Genomic DNA, 15,949 nt, shown 5'->3' on the forward strand with positions numbered 1-15,949 from the left:
CTGGTCCACACTAGGGCACCGTGCGGGGCCAATCTGGGGTAACTCGAGAGATTTCTATTAGGCCACCGTACGCTACGCTTATCCGTCGTGTCTTGAGAATGATATACACGGCTCCTATTGGTTTCATCAACACGTCAGGCGGGCTTGCTAGATTTGTTTTACCTTTCTCGAACGTCTTGTGCACCGGGATTATGAGGATACTTTGGGCGATCCCGAGGTTGAGGTTTTCCACTGGATTCCAAGGAGACTACTCATTTTGCGTGGTTGAGGTTTTCCACGCATCTTGTGGCTAGTTTGTGAAGGATGAGTTGGAGCACCCCTCCAAGGTTAAATCTTTCGGAAAGTTATGCCCACGGTTATGTGGCAACTTGGAAATTTGTTTAACACAAAGTCATAGGAAACTTGAAGTAAACTCAACTAAAATAAACCAACTATGTGCGTAACCGTGACTGTATCTACTTGTGAGTTCTGAACCGAGAGAGGACATAGTGGAGTTACGTTTGACTCGTAAGTAGGTGTTCAGGATCACTTCTTGATCATTATTAGTTCACGTCCCTTTATGCGTAGATCACCCTTCTTATACTTGTACTCATAAGTTAGCCACTCAAATATATGCTTAGTGTTGCACTAGCATCACCACTTAACAATACCTCACCCATTAAGCTTTGCTAGTCTTGATACCTTTGTAAATGAGATTGTTGAGTGTGTGTGGCTCACAGATTACTACAACAACAGTTGCAGGCATGGGTAATATGATGATTTGACATGAGTGCGATGCTTGTTGATTTGGAGTTCTTCTTCTTCATTGATCTAGGATGGGTTCCAAGCCGGCAGCTTGGTATTAGCAAGGATGGATGTCATTTTATCGTTTGATTTTGTCCGTAGTCGGACCCTGCTCTTCTATGTGGTGATAGAATGTATTGTAGTATTGAGATGTCATGTTGTAGCTTGTGGCGAGTGTAAGCCAATTTCGTATACTCTCCTCTTCTTTACATGTACTTATAAAGATATCCGTTCTTGCGAAACGAAGAGATGCGCTTCTACCCCTGTCGAGGCCCTTGGTACAAAATAAGGATAGGATCATATCTTGGGCGTTCCAGGTGCGGCCATCCCGTTGCATGGAAGGGTGCATGGAGGAGTCCTGCTCCTTGCGGGCAGCAGGGTAGGTGGCGACAACATCCCTAGCATCGGTGGAGTGGTGGTGACCTTTGTTGTTGTGACCAAAAAACGCGGTCTCGGCGACACAGGTTGCCCGGTGCTCGGCCCGCACGTGGCGAGTGTCAGCCATTGGGTTGGCAGAGCTGGAGCTGAAACGGAGCAGGAGAACCACGGCACACCCCTACCTGGCACGCGAAATGTCCGAATCAGGGCTCCGGGGACCCAAAGAGGTTTGAACTCTAGGGTGCGCAGATTCTCCAGCCCTACTCTATTGTGCAACCTCATGGCCACCCTCCAGCATACACGAACCAAGGAAGATGGCCACCTTGCCGTGTAAAACTCTACTCCTCCTTATGTGGATTTCTTGGGAGTGAGCCGGAGTACAAAGGTGGGTTCTTGCTAGCTCTCCGGTCCTCCCTCTCTACGGCGGCTACATGTCCTCTCTTATACTGGCCATGGTCCTCTTGCCCCAAAAACACTAGGCGGGACGGGTTGCCACAAAGGCTTGTTTGAAGGAGCGCTACTGTAGGATCCTGCTAACACCACACTATGATCATAGATCCTTCGAGGAATCTATGTGCAATACATTAATCGCAAACAGTGATGTAAAAAATGTCAAAATTAATACGAAACTTTTGCGATGGCAAAGACATCAAACACGATTCTGAATATAGTTGCTTGTGCAATGCGTGGCATACGGTTCAGTCCAATGAACTGTTTGCGAGGAGGCAGAACAACACAAATGGGCAGCTAGATGAAGGTGTGCGCGGTATACGACATATAACTCACTCGGATGAAATGTTTGCGATTAGGGAACGCAACGAAAATAGTCACCCATATCAAGATGTGTGCGATATATGACATAAAGTTCACTCGGATGAACTGTTTCGGTTAGGCAACACAACAAAAATGGTTCAACTTAACAAGATGTGTGCGATATGTGGCAAACAGGTTCCTAATCAAAAATGTGTGTGAAGACCCATAATAACACAGACAATTTCTGCTAATAAGCCATGTGTGTTGTGGCAAACGCTTGTTGGTATACAATTGTGAGTGATTGATGAATTCATCACCAACGGGTTCCCTAGTATGGTCTGTGTGCAATGTCGTTGCATACAGAACAAGAATATATGTACTTATAACTTATAACGACTTGATTCCGTAACTAAATTGATCATCCAATTACATAGGTGGCTAGTACACACATGACCTTTGCACACACCAAACTATGTTCCAAAATGCCTAGAAAACTCAAATAATGTATAAAAAAGCAAAATGAACTCTGAATAATTTCATATTTTTAGGACGACACTCCCATAGTTGCATCCTGCCTCTGTAAAATAAATCAAGGCGGGAAGAGACAGTGTATGTCGTTTCGCACACATAGGCGACAAGTTCCCTCTCGGAACCATGAGGCTTCTTGATAGAAGCTTGGTTTGTAAAAAGTTTATACAAAAACTTGTCCCAACTTGGACTAATTTTTACCATAGCATGTTGGTGCCATGTTATAACACCATACCAAGTTTCATGACTTTGAGGCGAGTTTTGGATTTACAGTAATTTTAAAACCATGTTTGTCAATGTTTACTATCGAGTCGACACCGCCCAGGATAGGTCTTTTCCTCGTGGGTCCCAAAGTTCAGAATCCAAATCTGTCACTACCATGCAACTTTTCTTATTAAGAATTGCATCCCATTTGGTGTGCTAGATGAAAATAAGTTTATGGGTGCTCGCGGGCGCTAAGAACTTGCGGATGTTGTAATGAACAATGATCTCAAGGATCCCGCGAGAGTGATGTTCTTTCCCTTTGTTGTGATTACTTATAATATTTATGTCTTAATTAAAGAAATGGCAAGCCATTGGCCGAGCATGAAAGAAAATATGGGTCAAATCCGAGTTGAAATGTGCAACAATTTCTAACTCCATCTTACAAATGGTCCAAAATCACAAGGATTAGTTGTTCATCAAGTTTAGACAAAACCCTAACGACACCAAAATTTTAGGCAGTCACAATCAAATGGATCGGTCTGATCCACAAAATTAAGATCTGGTACAAAAATTATACTAATCCATGATGACGACATGTTGTTGTAAATAGAAGTCGAGCACGTTCAGAAGCCCTTAGGTCCACCTGAAACTTCGTTTTATGATGTTCAACTATACATCCGTGAGAAATTATTTTTGAAAAACATAATCCTCACGGACAATAGTAACCTTGCATTCAACATGAATAATGTGACAAAGCTAGTGTTTGCAGGGTTGGATGCATATCCTTCCAACGTTATTATCTTCACACGAATGTGATGAGATCTAAGAAAATCCTTGGTCAGCCTCACCCATCGATTGGTTATACCTTGTTCTCCAAGTGCTAGTACCTAAATAGACATGAAGATTGGCAAGAGTTAATGTCTAAAACAGAGTATGTCGAAGGAGCGACGATTGAACGGTTAATTCTGGTACATTATATATGGGATTTCAATGTGCGTGAAATCATCACCTTTATATACAAATTCTCAAAACATGGAAAGCATCACAGCAAGCCAATGCTCGTTTTCAGATCAAGACACCACATACTGCTATATAAGGTCTTGACAAAATCTAGCACCACTGATACTCCATCCATGTACAAGCTTTTCATTCAACATAGAACATAATATTAGCACCAAAAGTGTACTCCAAGATGATATTTAACTTATGCGCACAAATAAAAAATACGGATTACAAAAGTGTACATGAATAATACACAATGCCTGAATAAGTGTGGAGCCAAACACCATCTTGAACGATTTAAACGTATCATCAATTGCACCCAAGGTCTCCAGTTTAAGTGCAGAGACCAATGTTATTTCCGAAGGTTTATAACACCAATGAAGGAACAACCTTTGAAGTGAAGGGGCATCTTCAATGATGATCTCATGTCCTTCAAAACAATGCTTACAAGGTGGGGCTACTTAATTTTGAGACAAGGGATATGGATTCCATTTCCAAAACAAGCACCAAGGGCTCCAGGGCAAGGCAGCTAGAGTGGATGATGTTGTGTAGTGAGACCTACGATAGATCAACCAACATAAGCGCAAGTTTTTGTAGCAGTGGGAGTCGAAGCACTTTGTACCAGATTGTGTGCTAGATGGCACCGGGTCAAGGTGGCGGTGTGGAGAGAGGAGTAAAACCATGAGATGGACATCGGTGGTGAGGGCAGAGATATAGCGATTGGTAGTAACCTATCGTTGTAGTAATGGTAGAACTCAAGCTGCTCGAGTTTTTGAATTGACGAGATGTCAGCGAGGTGCCCATCGTGCAGGGTATGTCTAGCAGGCAGCATGCCGGGATGCAGATGCATTGAATAGAGCCCTGGTAGGAGGAGATGATGGTTGCGGGGAGTTCAGAATCATCATTGACACATAGCTGACGACAGTCGAAATTAAGAGGCACGGAACGCCATTGAGTGTGCCACCAAGATGCGAGGACTTGTGTGCGGCGGCCATCCTTGGTGAGGAGAAGGGAGATGATCTCCCCAAGGATGGCGTCCGGTAGATCGCTAATGTGGTACACCCGAGATTCTACGGGTTCCTCAAATCCAGGGGGATCTTGGCCACTTCTCGTCACGTTGTCGGGTGCAGGATCTACAACTGGTGGCGCCGTTGGTCGGAGCCTCAACTGTAGGACATTCTAGAAAGCATAGATGTAGGACATTCAAAATCAATTCTCAAGATCTGGAAGAAAAAAGGCACAAAAATATATGTAGGACATTCAAAATCAATTCTCAAGACTTGGCCATGAATTATTACCATGCACTCTAACCCTAGTCGGATTATTGGCAAAAATCATTTGTACAGAACAAACAATTAATCATTAACCCTAGACGGATACCATTCAAAAATTTAATACACTACATGCATCTAATGGATCTTAATTACTCTAATTTCATGGACTCAGAGAACATAACCATAGGATTTGTATCTCTAGACAATGATGACCAATATGGACCGGGGTTGCGGGCGTCTATTATGGCTAGCGGCTCGCGCGCGTCAATAATATGGAGCAGTGGGAGTGAGGCGGGTGACGGTCAATGGCTGTCAAGCCTCCAGATGAGCCTAAGCGATGGACTTCTGGCATGCCTACCATCATTTGGCATAGCTACTCACACGCCTCCCGGTGACACTACTCACTGAAAATGCCTCCCGTCAATTCACACACCTGCACGCATACCTCCCAGTCTGCCTGTGCGGCGGAGTGCTCACATGTGTCCCAGCAACTTACACCTACTCCAACGCCACACGAGGCGCATGGCGGCATGTATATTGTTTTTCTTTTTTTATGATTAATTTTGTTGCTTTGTTGATTAACCGAAGCATGGCACGTATACATTGTTGGTCTAACCACACGGTCCAAATAACTAATCCATATGCGATATTGGTTGCCAATTATTAACAATCTCCCTTTTGTAAGAAGATTATATCAAAACTTGTCTCAAATTTGAGAAAAAATACAATATCACACTGTACAGGTGTCCATATGACACCAGGATAAGTTCCATGAATTTCAACTAAATTTTGGATTTACTAAATTATCAAAGCAGCCCGTATATTCTGTTAATATTAGCAAAATAGTTATTCTGCATGCACTTTCCAAATGCACGAGCTTTTTCGGCACCTTTTTGGCTTCAGTTTTTAAACCGTTTGTCGGAATGAAGCGTACAATATACCATTGGATTGCTACGAAAAATCCCCAACTCCGTCATGTTCAACATTTTTTGCGATTCCTCATGATTTGAGAGCAGTTTAGAAAATTATGGTCGCATGACGGGCTGCAGCGAGCAAATTTTCGTGATTTTTTCTAAACCATTCGTCGAAATGAAGCAAACAATATGGCATTGAAAATATATTGTCGAGCCACATCTTTTTCATGTAGATTGCTCTCTCTAATTTCATTCCGTTTGAGAGTAATTTCAAATTTACTAAAAAAACATAATTCTGTTTTTCAAATTTTTCAATTTTTTTGGTACATTTTTCCCGGCAGTGTTTAAACTGTTCCTCGGAACAACGCGTGTGATACGACGTTTGAAAACTATGAAATAGGCGGAAGTTCATATGTCGGTAATTTATTGAGATTCTTCGTGGCTTTAAACAAAATTTTGAAAACGGTGTCGTTGCCTACGAGTGGCTGCAAACGTATTTTCGTTAATTTTTTCAAACAGTTTTTCGGAATGAAGCAAATGATACGGCGTTGGAAAGATATCGACAAGAAGCAACTTTTCCATGTAGATAACTATCTCTAATTCCTTACGGTTTAAGAGCGGTTTTAAAACTACTGAAACGCGAATACTCTGTTTTTCGCGACACCCAAATCAATGAGTGAACCGCATCAGACAGAAGAACGCTTTGCTTTGGACGAGAGAACCGCACTACATCGCATGGTCAAGCAAACTTCATGGTTTCTTTTCTTAGACTAAAATTTTCCGAGGAAGTGGAGTGAGCTTCATGTCGGGCGTAAGCAAACTTCAACATTACCTAGAAGTAAACCGCATTATTATTTTTTATCATTTCTTTAACATTTTTCTATACTTCATATTGGGAGGAAGTAAACCGTGACAATACCAAAACGAATAACATAACTGCATCACTTTTTCATTCTTTGGGTTGTTACTTGTCACTCTTTTTGTTTGATTTTCTATGGTGCAAAGTACATTGAGAATTGTCTCGCCAGGACAAGTGAACCACACCACATTTTCGGAGGCAAAACAACAAACCAAGGGATAACACTAAAAAATAAGTACACAAATTTTGCTTCCACCAGACCAAGTAAATTGCATGCAGCACGCATCCGCACTGCAACGTCGCTAGGCCAAGCCGAAACAGAGCTCCCACACGCCAGAGAACTGCAGGCTGCCCTCTTAGTCGCATCAAACTAAAGACCCAAGCAATCTGCAATTTCATGCCAAAAGCAAAACATGAAGAAGGAAAAACAATCCTGAACTTCAGAAATGAGTCAGCCACACCGCATCTTTTTCCGTAGTGAGCTGCAGTGGTCGCCAAGACCCTAGTGGAGTACACTTGTCTCCCGCCGCCGACAAAAAGCAAGGAGTGGAAGAGAGAGGTGTAGGTGAGGGTCGTACCCTGCTAGCCCAGATCCACACGGTCATTGTCGTCAGGAACGAAAACCACCACTATAGAGTCCCTCCACATCACTAAGCATGATAAGACGATCAGCATCCAGTTCTTTTGCCAACAACGTCGCCAAACTGTCATTATCCCAGAATATACCGGATGAATCCTGCACACGAAGTCAAATGTTATAATCAGTGAACAAGAAATGCCAAAGACGCCCCGATAGTCATTGCTAGTGGGAATATTCATAAAGTTGATGCATAGCCATCATTTTGCAAAGCCTAGGCGGATAAACATCCCGATCACCGAAACTAGATAGGACACTACATATTCAGATATTCTATTTACAGAGTAAGGAAAGATAAACTAGCTGGTGCATACGTGGATCAACTCAGCAAGACAGATGTTCTACAAAATAGTAACATAGGTTTCCAATAGAGGAAAAGCTATATGAATGCCTAAAGTACAGCCATATTGCGAATTAAGCTCCTCATGCAGAGATAACATTAGAAACACACAAAAGTCTGAAGCTTGGGTGTGCATGGCAATTGTTCTTTGAAAGAAAGCACACCTCATACGAAGTTGGTGCCCAAAACTTTGGATCCCAGACGTCGCGATATGTGACAAAGCTGAGACGATGTCACATCAACCTGCAGAATGTGGAATGAACCCCCATTTAGTGGACTGCACAGCCGGCGCCCCGAGTTGCACTCTTGGTGACTCCGAGCAGTTAAGGAGTAAATCTATGATTGATCAGAGTGTACAGCGGTTTACATATATGGAGATCCTCGTTAACCAACTCCTGTACTCACGCACGCACTAACGGAGATCCTATATTCTAGAAGGTTGACTCAGGAGGTTACAACACACACGTTACATACACAGACTACATGTACAACTCAACACCCCCTCAGATGGAACGGCGCCTTGCAAGACGTTCAAGCTGGAGCTGAAGTCGAAAAATACTTGGGACGGTAGTCCTTTTGTGAAGATATCCGCAAACTGAGAGCTGTTGGGTACATGAAGGACACGTGCTTCACCGAGGGCCACACGGTCTCGAACAAAATGTAAATCAATCTCCACATGCTAGGTTCGCTGATGTTGCACCAGGTTGGAGGACAAATACATGGCGCTGATATTGTCACAATAAACAATAGTGGCACGGGAGGGAGGCCGATGCAACTCATGTAGTAATTGTCGTAGCGAGCATGACTCGGCAACACAATTGACAACAACCCGGTATTCCGCCTCAGCGCTGGAGCGAGAGACAGTGTGCTGCCGCTTGGACGACCAAGAAATGAGGTTGGGTCCAAGAAACACACAAAATCCAGAAGTAGACTTGCGAGTGTCCGGACAGCCCGCCCAATCAGCATCGGAATAAGCAACAAGATCATGGGTGGTGGACTTGAAGAAACGAAGACCATAATGAGAAGTGCCCTTGAGATAGCGTAAAATACGTTTGAGCAACTGATAGTGGCCCTCACGAGGTGTCACGCCCAAGATGCGACCCTATCATCAATTTGGCACGAAGGCCTCGTCAGGGATAGAAGCGCATCTCGTCGTGTCGCAAGAATGGATATCGTTACAAGTACATGAACTGAAAAGAAGAGATATATATAAAGAATTGTCTTACACTCGCCACAAGGTACATTAGAGTCACATCAGTACATTACATAGTCATCAAGAGTAAGAGCAGGGTCCGACTACGGACGAAAACAAACGAGAAAAGAAGAACGACGTCCATCCTTACTATCCCAGACTACCGGCCTGGAACCCATCCTAGATCGATGAAGAAGAAGGAGAAGAAGCAACTCCAAATGAACAATCAACGCGCTCGCGTCAATTAACCTTTATCTGTACCTGCAACTGGTGTTGTAGTAATCTGTGAGCCACACGGGACTCAGCAATCTCATTTCCAAAGGTATCAAGACTAGCAAAGCTTAATAGGTGGGATATGGTTAAGTGGTGAGGCTGCAGCAAGCGACTAAGCATATATTTGGTGGCTAACTTACGAGTACAAGAATAAAGAGGGAGAAAGATCTACGCATAGCGGACGTGAACTACTGATGATCAAATGAATGATCCTGAACACCTACCTACGTCAGGCATAACCCCACCGTGTCCTCGATCGGAGAAGGAACTCACGAAAGAGACAGTCACGGTTACGCACACAGTGGGCATATTTTAATTAAGTTAACTTCAAGTTATCTAGAACCAGTGTTAAACAAAGTATCCACGTTGCCACATAACCGCGGGCACGGCTTTCCGAAAAGATTTAACCCTGCAGGGGTGCTCCAACTAGTCCATTACAAATTACCACAAGCCGCATAGAAATCCTCAATCACGAAGCTCGCGATCTCGTCGGATTCCCTAGTGGAAAACCTCAACTCTGAGATTACCCAAAGCATCACCGGAATCCCGATGCACAAGATATCTCGTCAAAGGTAAAACTAATCCAGCAAGGCCACCCGACGTGTCGACGATCCCGATAGGAGTCGCGTACCTCGTTCTCAGGACACGACGGATGAGCTAGACGTCGGGATCGCTAAACCTCCGGGTGAGTAGAGGGGCGCCGGACATCGCTCAAGTGGGGCCAACACTCATAAGGAGCACTGGCCCGGGGGTTGATTAAATTTCCTCGGGTTAATTACTCCCTGTGCAGTTTATTAGTGATTAGGCAAATGTAATACCAAAGTTGGGCCCTGCAAGACCAGCTTTAATCTAAAACGAATTATCAAGGGGGTCCCCATAACAACCCCGATCGTGTTAGGAGCGCTCATTTATGGAACATAACACCGGTAGCCGGAAACTAAGGGGACAAAGGTGGAACAAAACACCAGGCTAGAAAGGCCGAGCCTTCCATCTTTTACCAAGTATATAGGTGCATTAAATTAAATAGCATTTAAATATGGTGATATGACAAGGAATCCATGTTATCACATGGAAGCATCTACACCTGCAACTAGCAACGCTAACAACATGGGTAAGCAAGCGGTAACATAGCCAATCAGTGGTTGGCTAGGTCGAACAGGTTGAAGGTATTCATGGCATTGTTGAGAGGCTGATTTTTAACAAGTGATAGGCAACGAGACATAATCGATAGCATCGAAATAACTAGCATGGCAATGATAGTAATGGTATCTGGGAAAATGATCATCTTGCCTGAGATCCCGCTTGGAAGAAGAACAACTCGGCGGAGCAAACGAACCAACGTAGTCGAACGAGTCCTCACATTCCGACACACTTGCGGAACTCTATCGAGACGGAGCAAACCGGAAACAACATCAACACAAATATTCACCACACAATGCACAACATGATGCATAACCTACTATGATGCATGATCAGTTCATTGATGCAAGGGGTGGCATGGCAATTCATCTCACGCAAACTCTACACATTAAGTGAAGCTCGATATGCAACGGGTCGCATATCGACGAAACTCCACGATTAATGATTTAATTCACTTCCAATTATTTACACGACAATATTAAATTGTTGTTAACATGGCAAGGGTGAAGCGATGATCCTACGTGACATCCTAGACAGTTATCAAACGGAGCATGGAACGTAGCTACGGATACAAGAGGCGTGCAACACACGATATATATGCCATGAATGCGTCATGCATGCGAGTTCCAACAACACAGGCAAGGGAAGAAAGAAACAAGTGTCGCCACGGCGAGCGAGAGCTAATACAATGCCATTGGCGGAGAAAAATTCACGGAGAGAGTGATTTATGAACTCGCCACCATTGTCACTTTGCATGCACTTAATGATCGTGTTGAATTGGGTGTGAACATACGTGAAAAACCGTTCGAGAACCGTGGAGGTGTCGGATTTTCGGCGAAGAGGGAAGGACCACGAGTAGTGAGAGTAATCATCCAACACAATCAAATAATATTCGTAACCGAAAAAACTTGCATGAGGAGAAGTCCACAAATCACAATGAATGAGCTGAAAAGGTGAGGTGGTAAAAGTATTGGAAGAGGAAAATGGGTGTCGTGTGTGACGACCTAATTGGCATGCATTATATGAAGAGACATGTCGTTTATTACAAGAGGAAATAAAATCCTTAGAAAGGCGAAAGAGGGTGCCGGGCCTAAGGTGGCCGAGCCGTTGGTGCCATAAGTCCGTATCCACGGTGATGGAGAAGGCTGCTGGGGTAGATGAAGGAGCGCCGGTGAACGGATAAAGATCGCCTGTGCTAGTGGAGATCATGAGGATTTTCCGAGTGATTAGGTCCTTCACAACAAAACCAAATGGTGAGAATTCAAGAGTGATCCAATTATCAGTAGTGAATTTACGTACGAAAATTAGGCTAGTAATGATAGAGAGAGAGACAAGCACGTCATTAAGTGAAAAATTATGGGGTGATAGAGATGCGGATCCAGTGGCTGTTATAGGAAGCTTAACACCGTTACCTACGGTAATGCCAGAGGAATTTAACGACTGAGGAGAGAGACAGATGGTGAGGTTACCCGGATTGCCAGTGCCATGAGAGGTCGCACCCGAATCCAGGTACCACTCGGTGCCGCTGTTGGGATGTTGCGTCGCGATGTTGCTGTAGGCAGCGTTGAACATGGCCTGGTGATCCCACGAAGGAGTGACGGGCAGGGGCGGCGGAGGAGCGTACATGGGCGGAGAAGAGGAAGAGTGCAGCATCGTGTATGCATGTGTCATGCCACCAGGTCGTGGACCGAGCACCCCGACAACGTTGGGCGGCACCCAGGATGGGCGGGGCGACGCCACCCCGTAGGGGGCGAAGTAGCCAATCCAAGGGGCTTGCTGTTGGCCGCGTCCACCATCGCCACGGCCGCGGCCTCGAGAGTTGTTGTAGCGGCCGCGACCGCCACCCTGCTGGCCACCGCCGCGTCCGCCGCCACCGCGGCCGCCCTGTTGGAAGCCACGGTCGCCACCATAGCCGCCCTGGTGGGAGCGGTCGGGACGGCCACCGCCAGAGCCGCCACCCTGCTGGGCGCGGTCATCACAAAGATCACCCCCAATGGAGCTGCTGCCGTGCGCAAGCAGGACGGCGTGGCGCTTCTCCTTGCACCGGGTCTTGAGATCTTTCTCCTTGAGGTCCAGGCGGGAGAGGGCCACATCAAAGGATGGGAGAGGCACGAGGTCACCGAGGACAGTGTCGATGGTCTCAAAGTCCTCATGGAGGCCTTGTAGCATCTGGATGGTGAGGTCTTTGTCAGATACGCCCATGCCGACGTCCGCCAGTGCATCGGTGACCATCTTGAGCTCACGTCCATAGTCAACAATGGACATGTTACCTTGGCGGAGGTTGTGGTACTTGCGGGTGAGGTGGACGCCCTGGGCAGCGTTGTTGGCGAGAAAGTGTCGCGGATGCGAGTCCATGTCGCGAGGGCGGTGCCATCGTCCGAGATGACCACGTCGCCAAGGCAGCCGACGATGGTGGAGTAAATCCAGAGGACGATCCAGAGATCAGTCTTGAGCCAGTCTGGATTGGTGACGTCGGGGTCGGCCTCCTCGTCGATGCGGTCGAGAGCATCACACTCGGCAAGGACGAAGCGGAAAAGGGTGCGCCAGCGGTGATAGTTGTTGGGAGCGGGATCGAGTTTGAAGTCTATATAGGTGTGGATATTGGTGTTATGGACAGTAGGCGTGAAGAAGTGGGCTGGCGCAATGACCAACCGGACAACTACAGTAGCAAACAAAACCCATGCAGTCCAACCGGACAGTAGAATGCACTGCATGCCCGGCGGAGGAGACTTGCGCACACCAAACGAAAATGCATTTCAACCAGGAGTTGAATTTCGCTGGTTGCCGATGCATCAGATTAGTGAACTGCAAGACGCAGGCAGTGAAGGAAGAGATGGCTGAGCTCGGATCGGGCGCTTCTCCAATGGATCCATGCGAGAGAAGAGGAGGTAGCCGCGTCGGGACTCAGGCGCAACACAGCATCGGGCATGGTGGAGGAACGGGGAGGCGAGATTCGCCGGCAACCTCCCCGATCTCGTTGGATTTAGCGGCTGGTGGTTGGTTGAGGGCGGCGTCGCAGATCCGACGGTGACGTAGAGGCACGGGAGGAAGGCTGGGCGTCGATGCGGAGGTGCGGGAGGACGGCGACGCGGATCCGGCGACTAGCCGACGCGAGGCCCAGCCAAGACGACAACGCAGATGCGGTGCTGGTGGGCGCGGGGCCCAACAGGGACAGCGATGCGGAGCCGCGGGATGAAGGCTGGGCGGCGGCAGTGTGGACGCGCGGAGGAAGGCAGGCGGGCTCGCGGTGGCTAGGTAGGACGGTCGGCGGGGAATACGGTAGCGGGAGGAGGAAGTTGGCGGGGCTCCGATGGCACGTGGTCCGTTGTGGGGTGGGGCCGGGCGGGGCGTTGCTCCGGCGGCGCGTGGTGGGGGTGGGGATCCGCCGGCGCGGGGAGGAAGGGGCAAGAGGAGGATTGGGTTGGGCAGGAGGAAGATGGAGGGGTTGGTGGGGATGTGGTCGGGGGTGGAGGCAGTTTTCTTGGGTTGTTACGGCATCTTCAGGCCTCGTTTGGTACTGGTGTTTTTTTTAAAGATTGGTGGGGATAATCCTTAAGGGATTGAGTGAAACCCCAACCTTCACCCAATCCCTTCAAATCCCCATTTATCCCCAATGCACTAGTTATGGGTAGTGTATTGGGTATTGAGAAAAATACACTATAATTTGGGTATTTGAAGGAAAATGTGGGGATAAAACATGTCAAATACACTAGAATCAAATGGTGTTATGGAATATGTGGGGATTGAGGGGTTTGACCGGGATAATCCCCACAAATTTCCTAAAATACACTAGTACCAAACAAGGCCTCAAGGGTTTTTTCACTGTTTTGACGTGAGGGGATAAGTTAATCACGAAATGAACTTGTTTGGAAACAATTTCATGTTTTGACCCTTTCTTTGAAACGTCATAGATCGTGTTGTTGCAGCCCTATGAAGAAACGCCACTCTACTGTGGTGTTGCAGCCCTTTTGTGAAACATCTGTGTAATGTGGCGTTTCTGGCCTAAAGTGAAACGTGAGGTACCATGGTGCTTTTTGGTTTTATATTCTGTCACCCCGACCCCCTCGCTCACCAACCATCATTTCTCCTCTTCTCTTGTTCTTCCTTTGACGAAAAAGCTCTCCCTTGTCCTCAAGATCCCCCCTTCGATCTCCTTCCTCCCTCAACCTTTTAGTTGGTTCTTTGGGGCAAATCAAAGAGGGCGGTAAGCTCCTCCAATCTCTCCAATTATTTTTGCACTAGGTGTTCCATTTATGTTGCATTGTATTGGTTGGTTTATTATTATTGATAAGATTTAGTGTTATGGTTAGGGTTATGCCTAATTTGGTTGGACAAGGGTTAGGGTTAGTGTTAGGTTTTGTGTTATGCCTAATTTGGATGGACAAGGTTTAGGGTTAGGGTTTGTGTTAATGCCTAATTTGGATGGACAATGGTTAGGGTAATGTTTTGTTAGTTGTTTTGTTATACTTAGAATTGATAATTTTTTCCCCTTTTTTAGATGGACAAGATTGTGAATATTCATTATGTTGACAAAGAGGCATTCATGAATGTTGCTATTGTTGACAAATATGAGGAAGTGTTGACATTTCTTGATAGTCCTACTTATGAAGAGGTTGTGGCAGAAACTCGGATAAGATTGAAGTGGTTGATCCAAGTGACCAAGTAGAATTATTAGGAAGATATGATGTTGGGTCGGCACACAAGTGTCGAATCAAGACAATGCCTATCAAGTCCAATTTGCATTGGGTTGCATACAAGGAGGTTGTTGCATCCTCGATAGACAAGTCACTCGAAGTGTTTGCTAGTACGGTGGTCAATGTTCCTCTTCATGTTGACTTGAACCAACCCTTAGTACATGATTTGAGCCCGTATAATGGTGTGGCACCTATTGTTGAGCATAAAGTAGAAGTGCAAGTCAATGAGTATCCCCAATATGAGTTTGGAGGTAGTGCACCGATCAAAGATGATGGTCATGACTCCGACGAAGAGTATGAGAGGCAACACAACATTGTTGGTGACGTAGAGGCTCAAGTAAGGCATGATGACATGGATCCTGACATTGTTTATCAGCGTGCTTGTGTGGATGAGTCGGATGATGAAGACCCGATGAATGAGTTGGATGAGGATGGCTTCACTGAGAAAGAAGCGGAGTGGTATACAAAAATCACCGGTAGGGATCACAAAGTTCCCTTATTTTGTGATGTTAGCCTTGCAGATAAGGCTTTAGTCGACGGTAGCATGAGCAAGACAATTGAGGCTAGAATGTTCCCAAGTAGCACACCCAACGCGATTTGTACGTCTTACTAAAGAAAGGTTTGATGTTCGAGGACATTCTAGATTTGAAGATGTGGTTGTGTGAGTATGCCGTCAAACACTACAGGCCTTTCAGAGTTGTGCATTCAGACTGCCACAAGCGATACACCGTGAAATGCGAGGTAGAAAAATGCAAATGGAAAGTCAATGCAAGACTCATGAAAGATGGTTTGTGGAAGATAAGTAGTTGCATTGCAACTCACCAATGCACACCGCCGACACATGAAGCACCAGAGACACACCGTCAGTTAACCTCGGAATTCATCGGTTATAAATGCCAGAAACATATAGCTGAGGATCCAACCATTAAAGTGAAGTTGTTGATGAGTTGGGTTTTCGAGAGATTTGGATATAAGGTC

The 15,949-nt window shown here is 45.9% G+C and overlaps 1 protein-coding gene and 1 long non-coding RNA gene across 2 annotated transcripts; both read right to left on the reverse strand.

The window, feature by feature from the left end:
• Positions 1–6,769: 6,769 nt before the first annotated feature.
• On the reverse strand, positions 6,770–7,427 carry LOC123430064. The gene is made up of 2 exons (XR_006622843.1): positions 7,274–7,427; positions 6,770–7,082 (listed from the first exon to the last, which is right to left on the reverse strand). It is a non-coding gene; the product is annotated as an uncharacterized LOC123430064 (long non-coding RNA).
• Positions 7,428–11,142: 3,715 nt separating this feature from the next.
• LOC123426223 lies at positions 11,143–13,772 on the reverse strand. The gene is made up of 3 exons (XM_045110011.1): positions 12,548–13,772; positions 11,747–12,446; positions 11,143–11,510 (listed from the first exon to the last, which is right to left on the reverse strand). Exons 1-3 carry the CDS (start codon positions 12,989–12,991, stop codon positions 11,473–11,475), a joined length of 1,182 nt encoding a protein of 393 aa, XP_044965946.1. The 5' UTR covers positions 12,992–13,772; the 3' UTR covers positions 11,143–11,472.
• Between the last annotated feature and the right edge of the window lie 2,177 nt (positions 13,773–15,949).

This window comes from Hordeum vulgare, chromosome 2H (genome assembly GCF_904849725.1).
Source record: "Hordeum vulgare subsp. vulgare chromosome 2H, MorexV3_pseudomolecules_assembly, whole genome shotgun sequence".
In the NCBI taxonomy this organism is placed as follows: Eukaryota; Viridiplantae; Streptophyta; class Magnoliopsida; order Poales; family Poaceae; genus Hordeum; species Hordeum vulgare.

Bases quoted from the DNA above. Each gene is read 5' to 3' on its own strand.
- LOC123426223 (XM_045110011.1), bottom strand. From the start codon at position 12,991: ATGCAGTGCATTCTACTGTCCGGTTGGACTGCATGGGTTTTGTTTGCT. The intron at 12,447-12,547 runs GTAACATGTCCA...CTCACCATCCAG, and splicing joins GTACCACAACCTCCGCCAAG to ATGCTACAAGGCCTCCATGA. The intron at 11,511-11,746 runs GTAACCTCACCA...TTTGTTGTGAAG, and splicing joins TCATGGCACTGGCAATCCGG to GACCTAATCACTCGGAAAAT.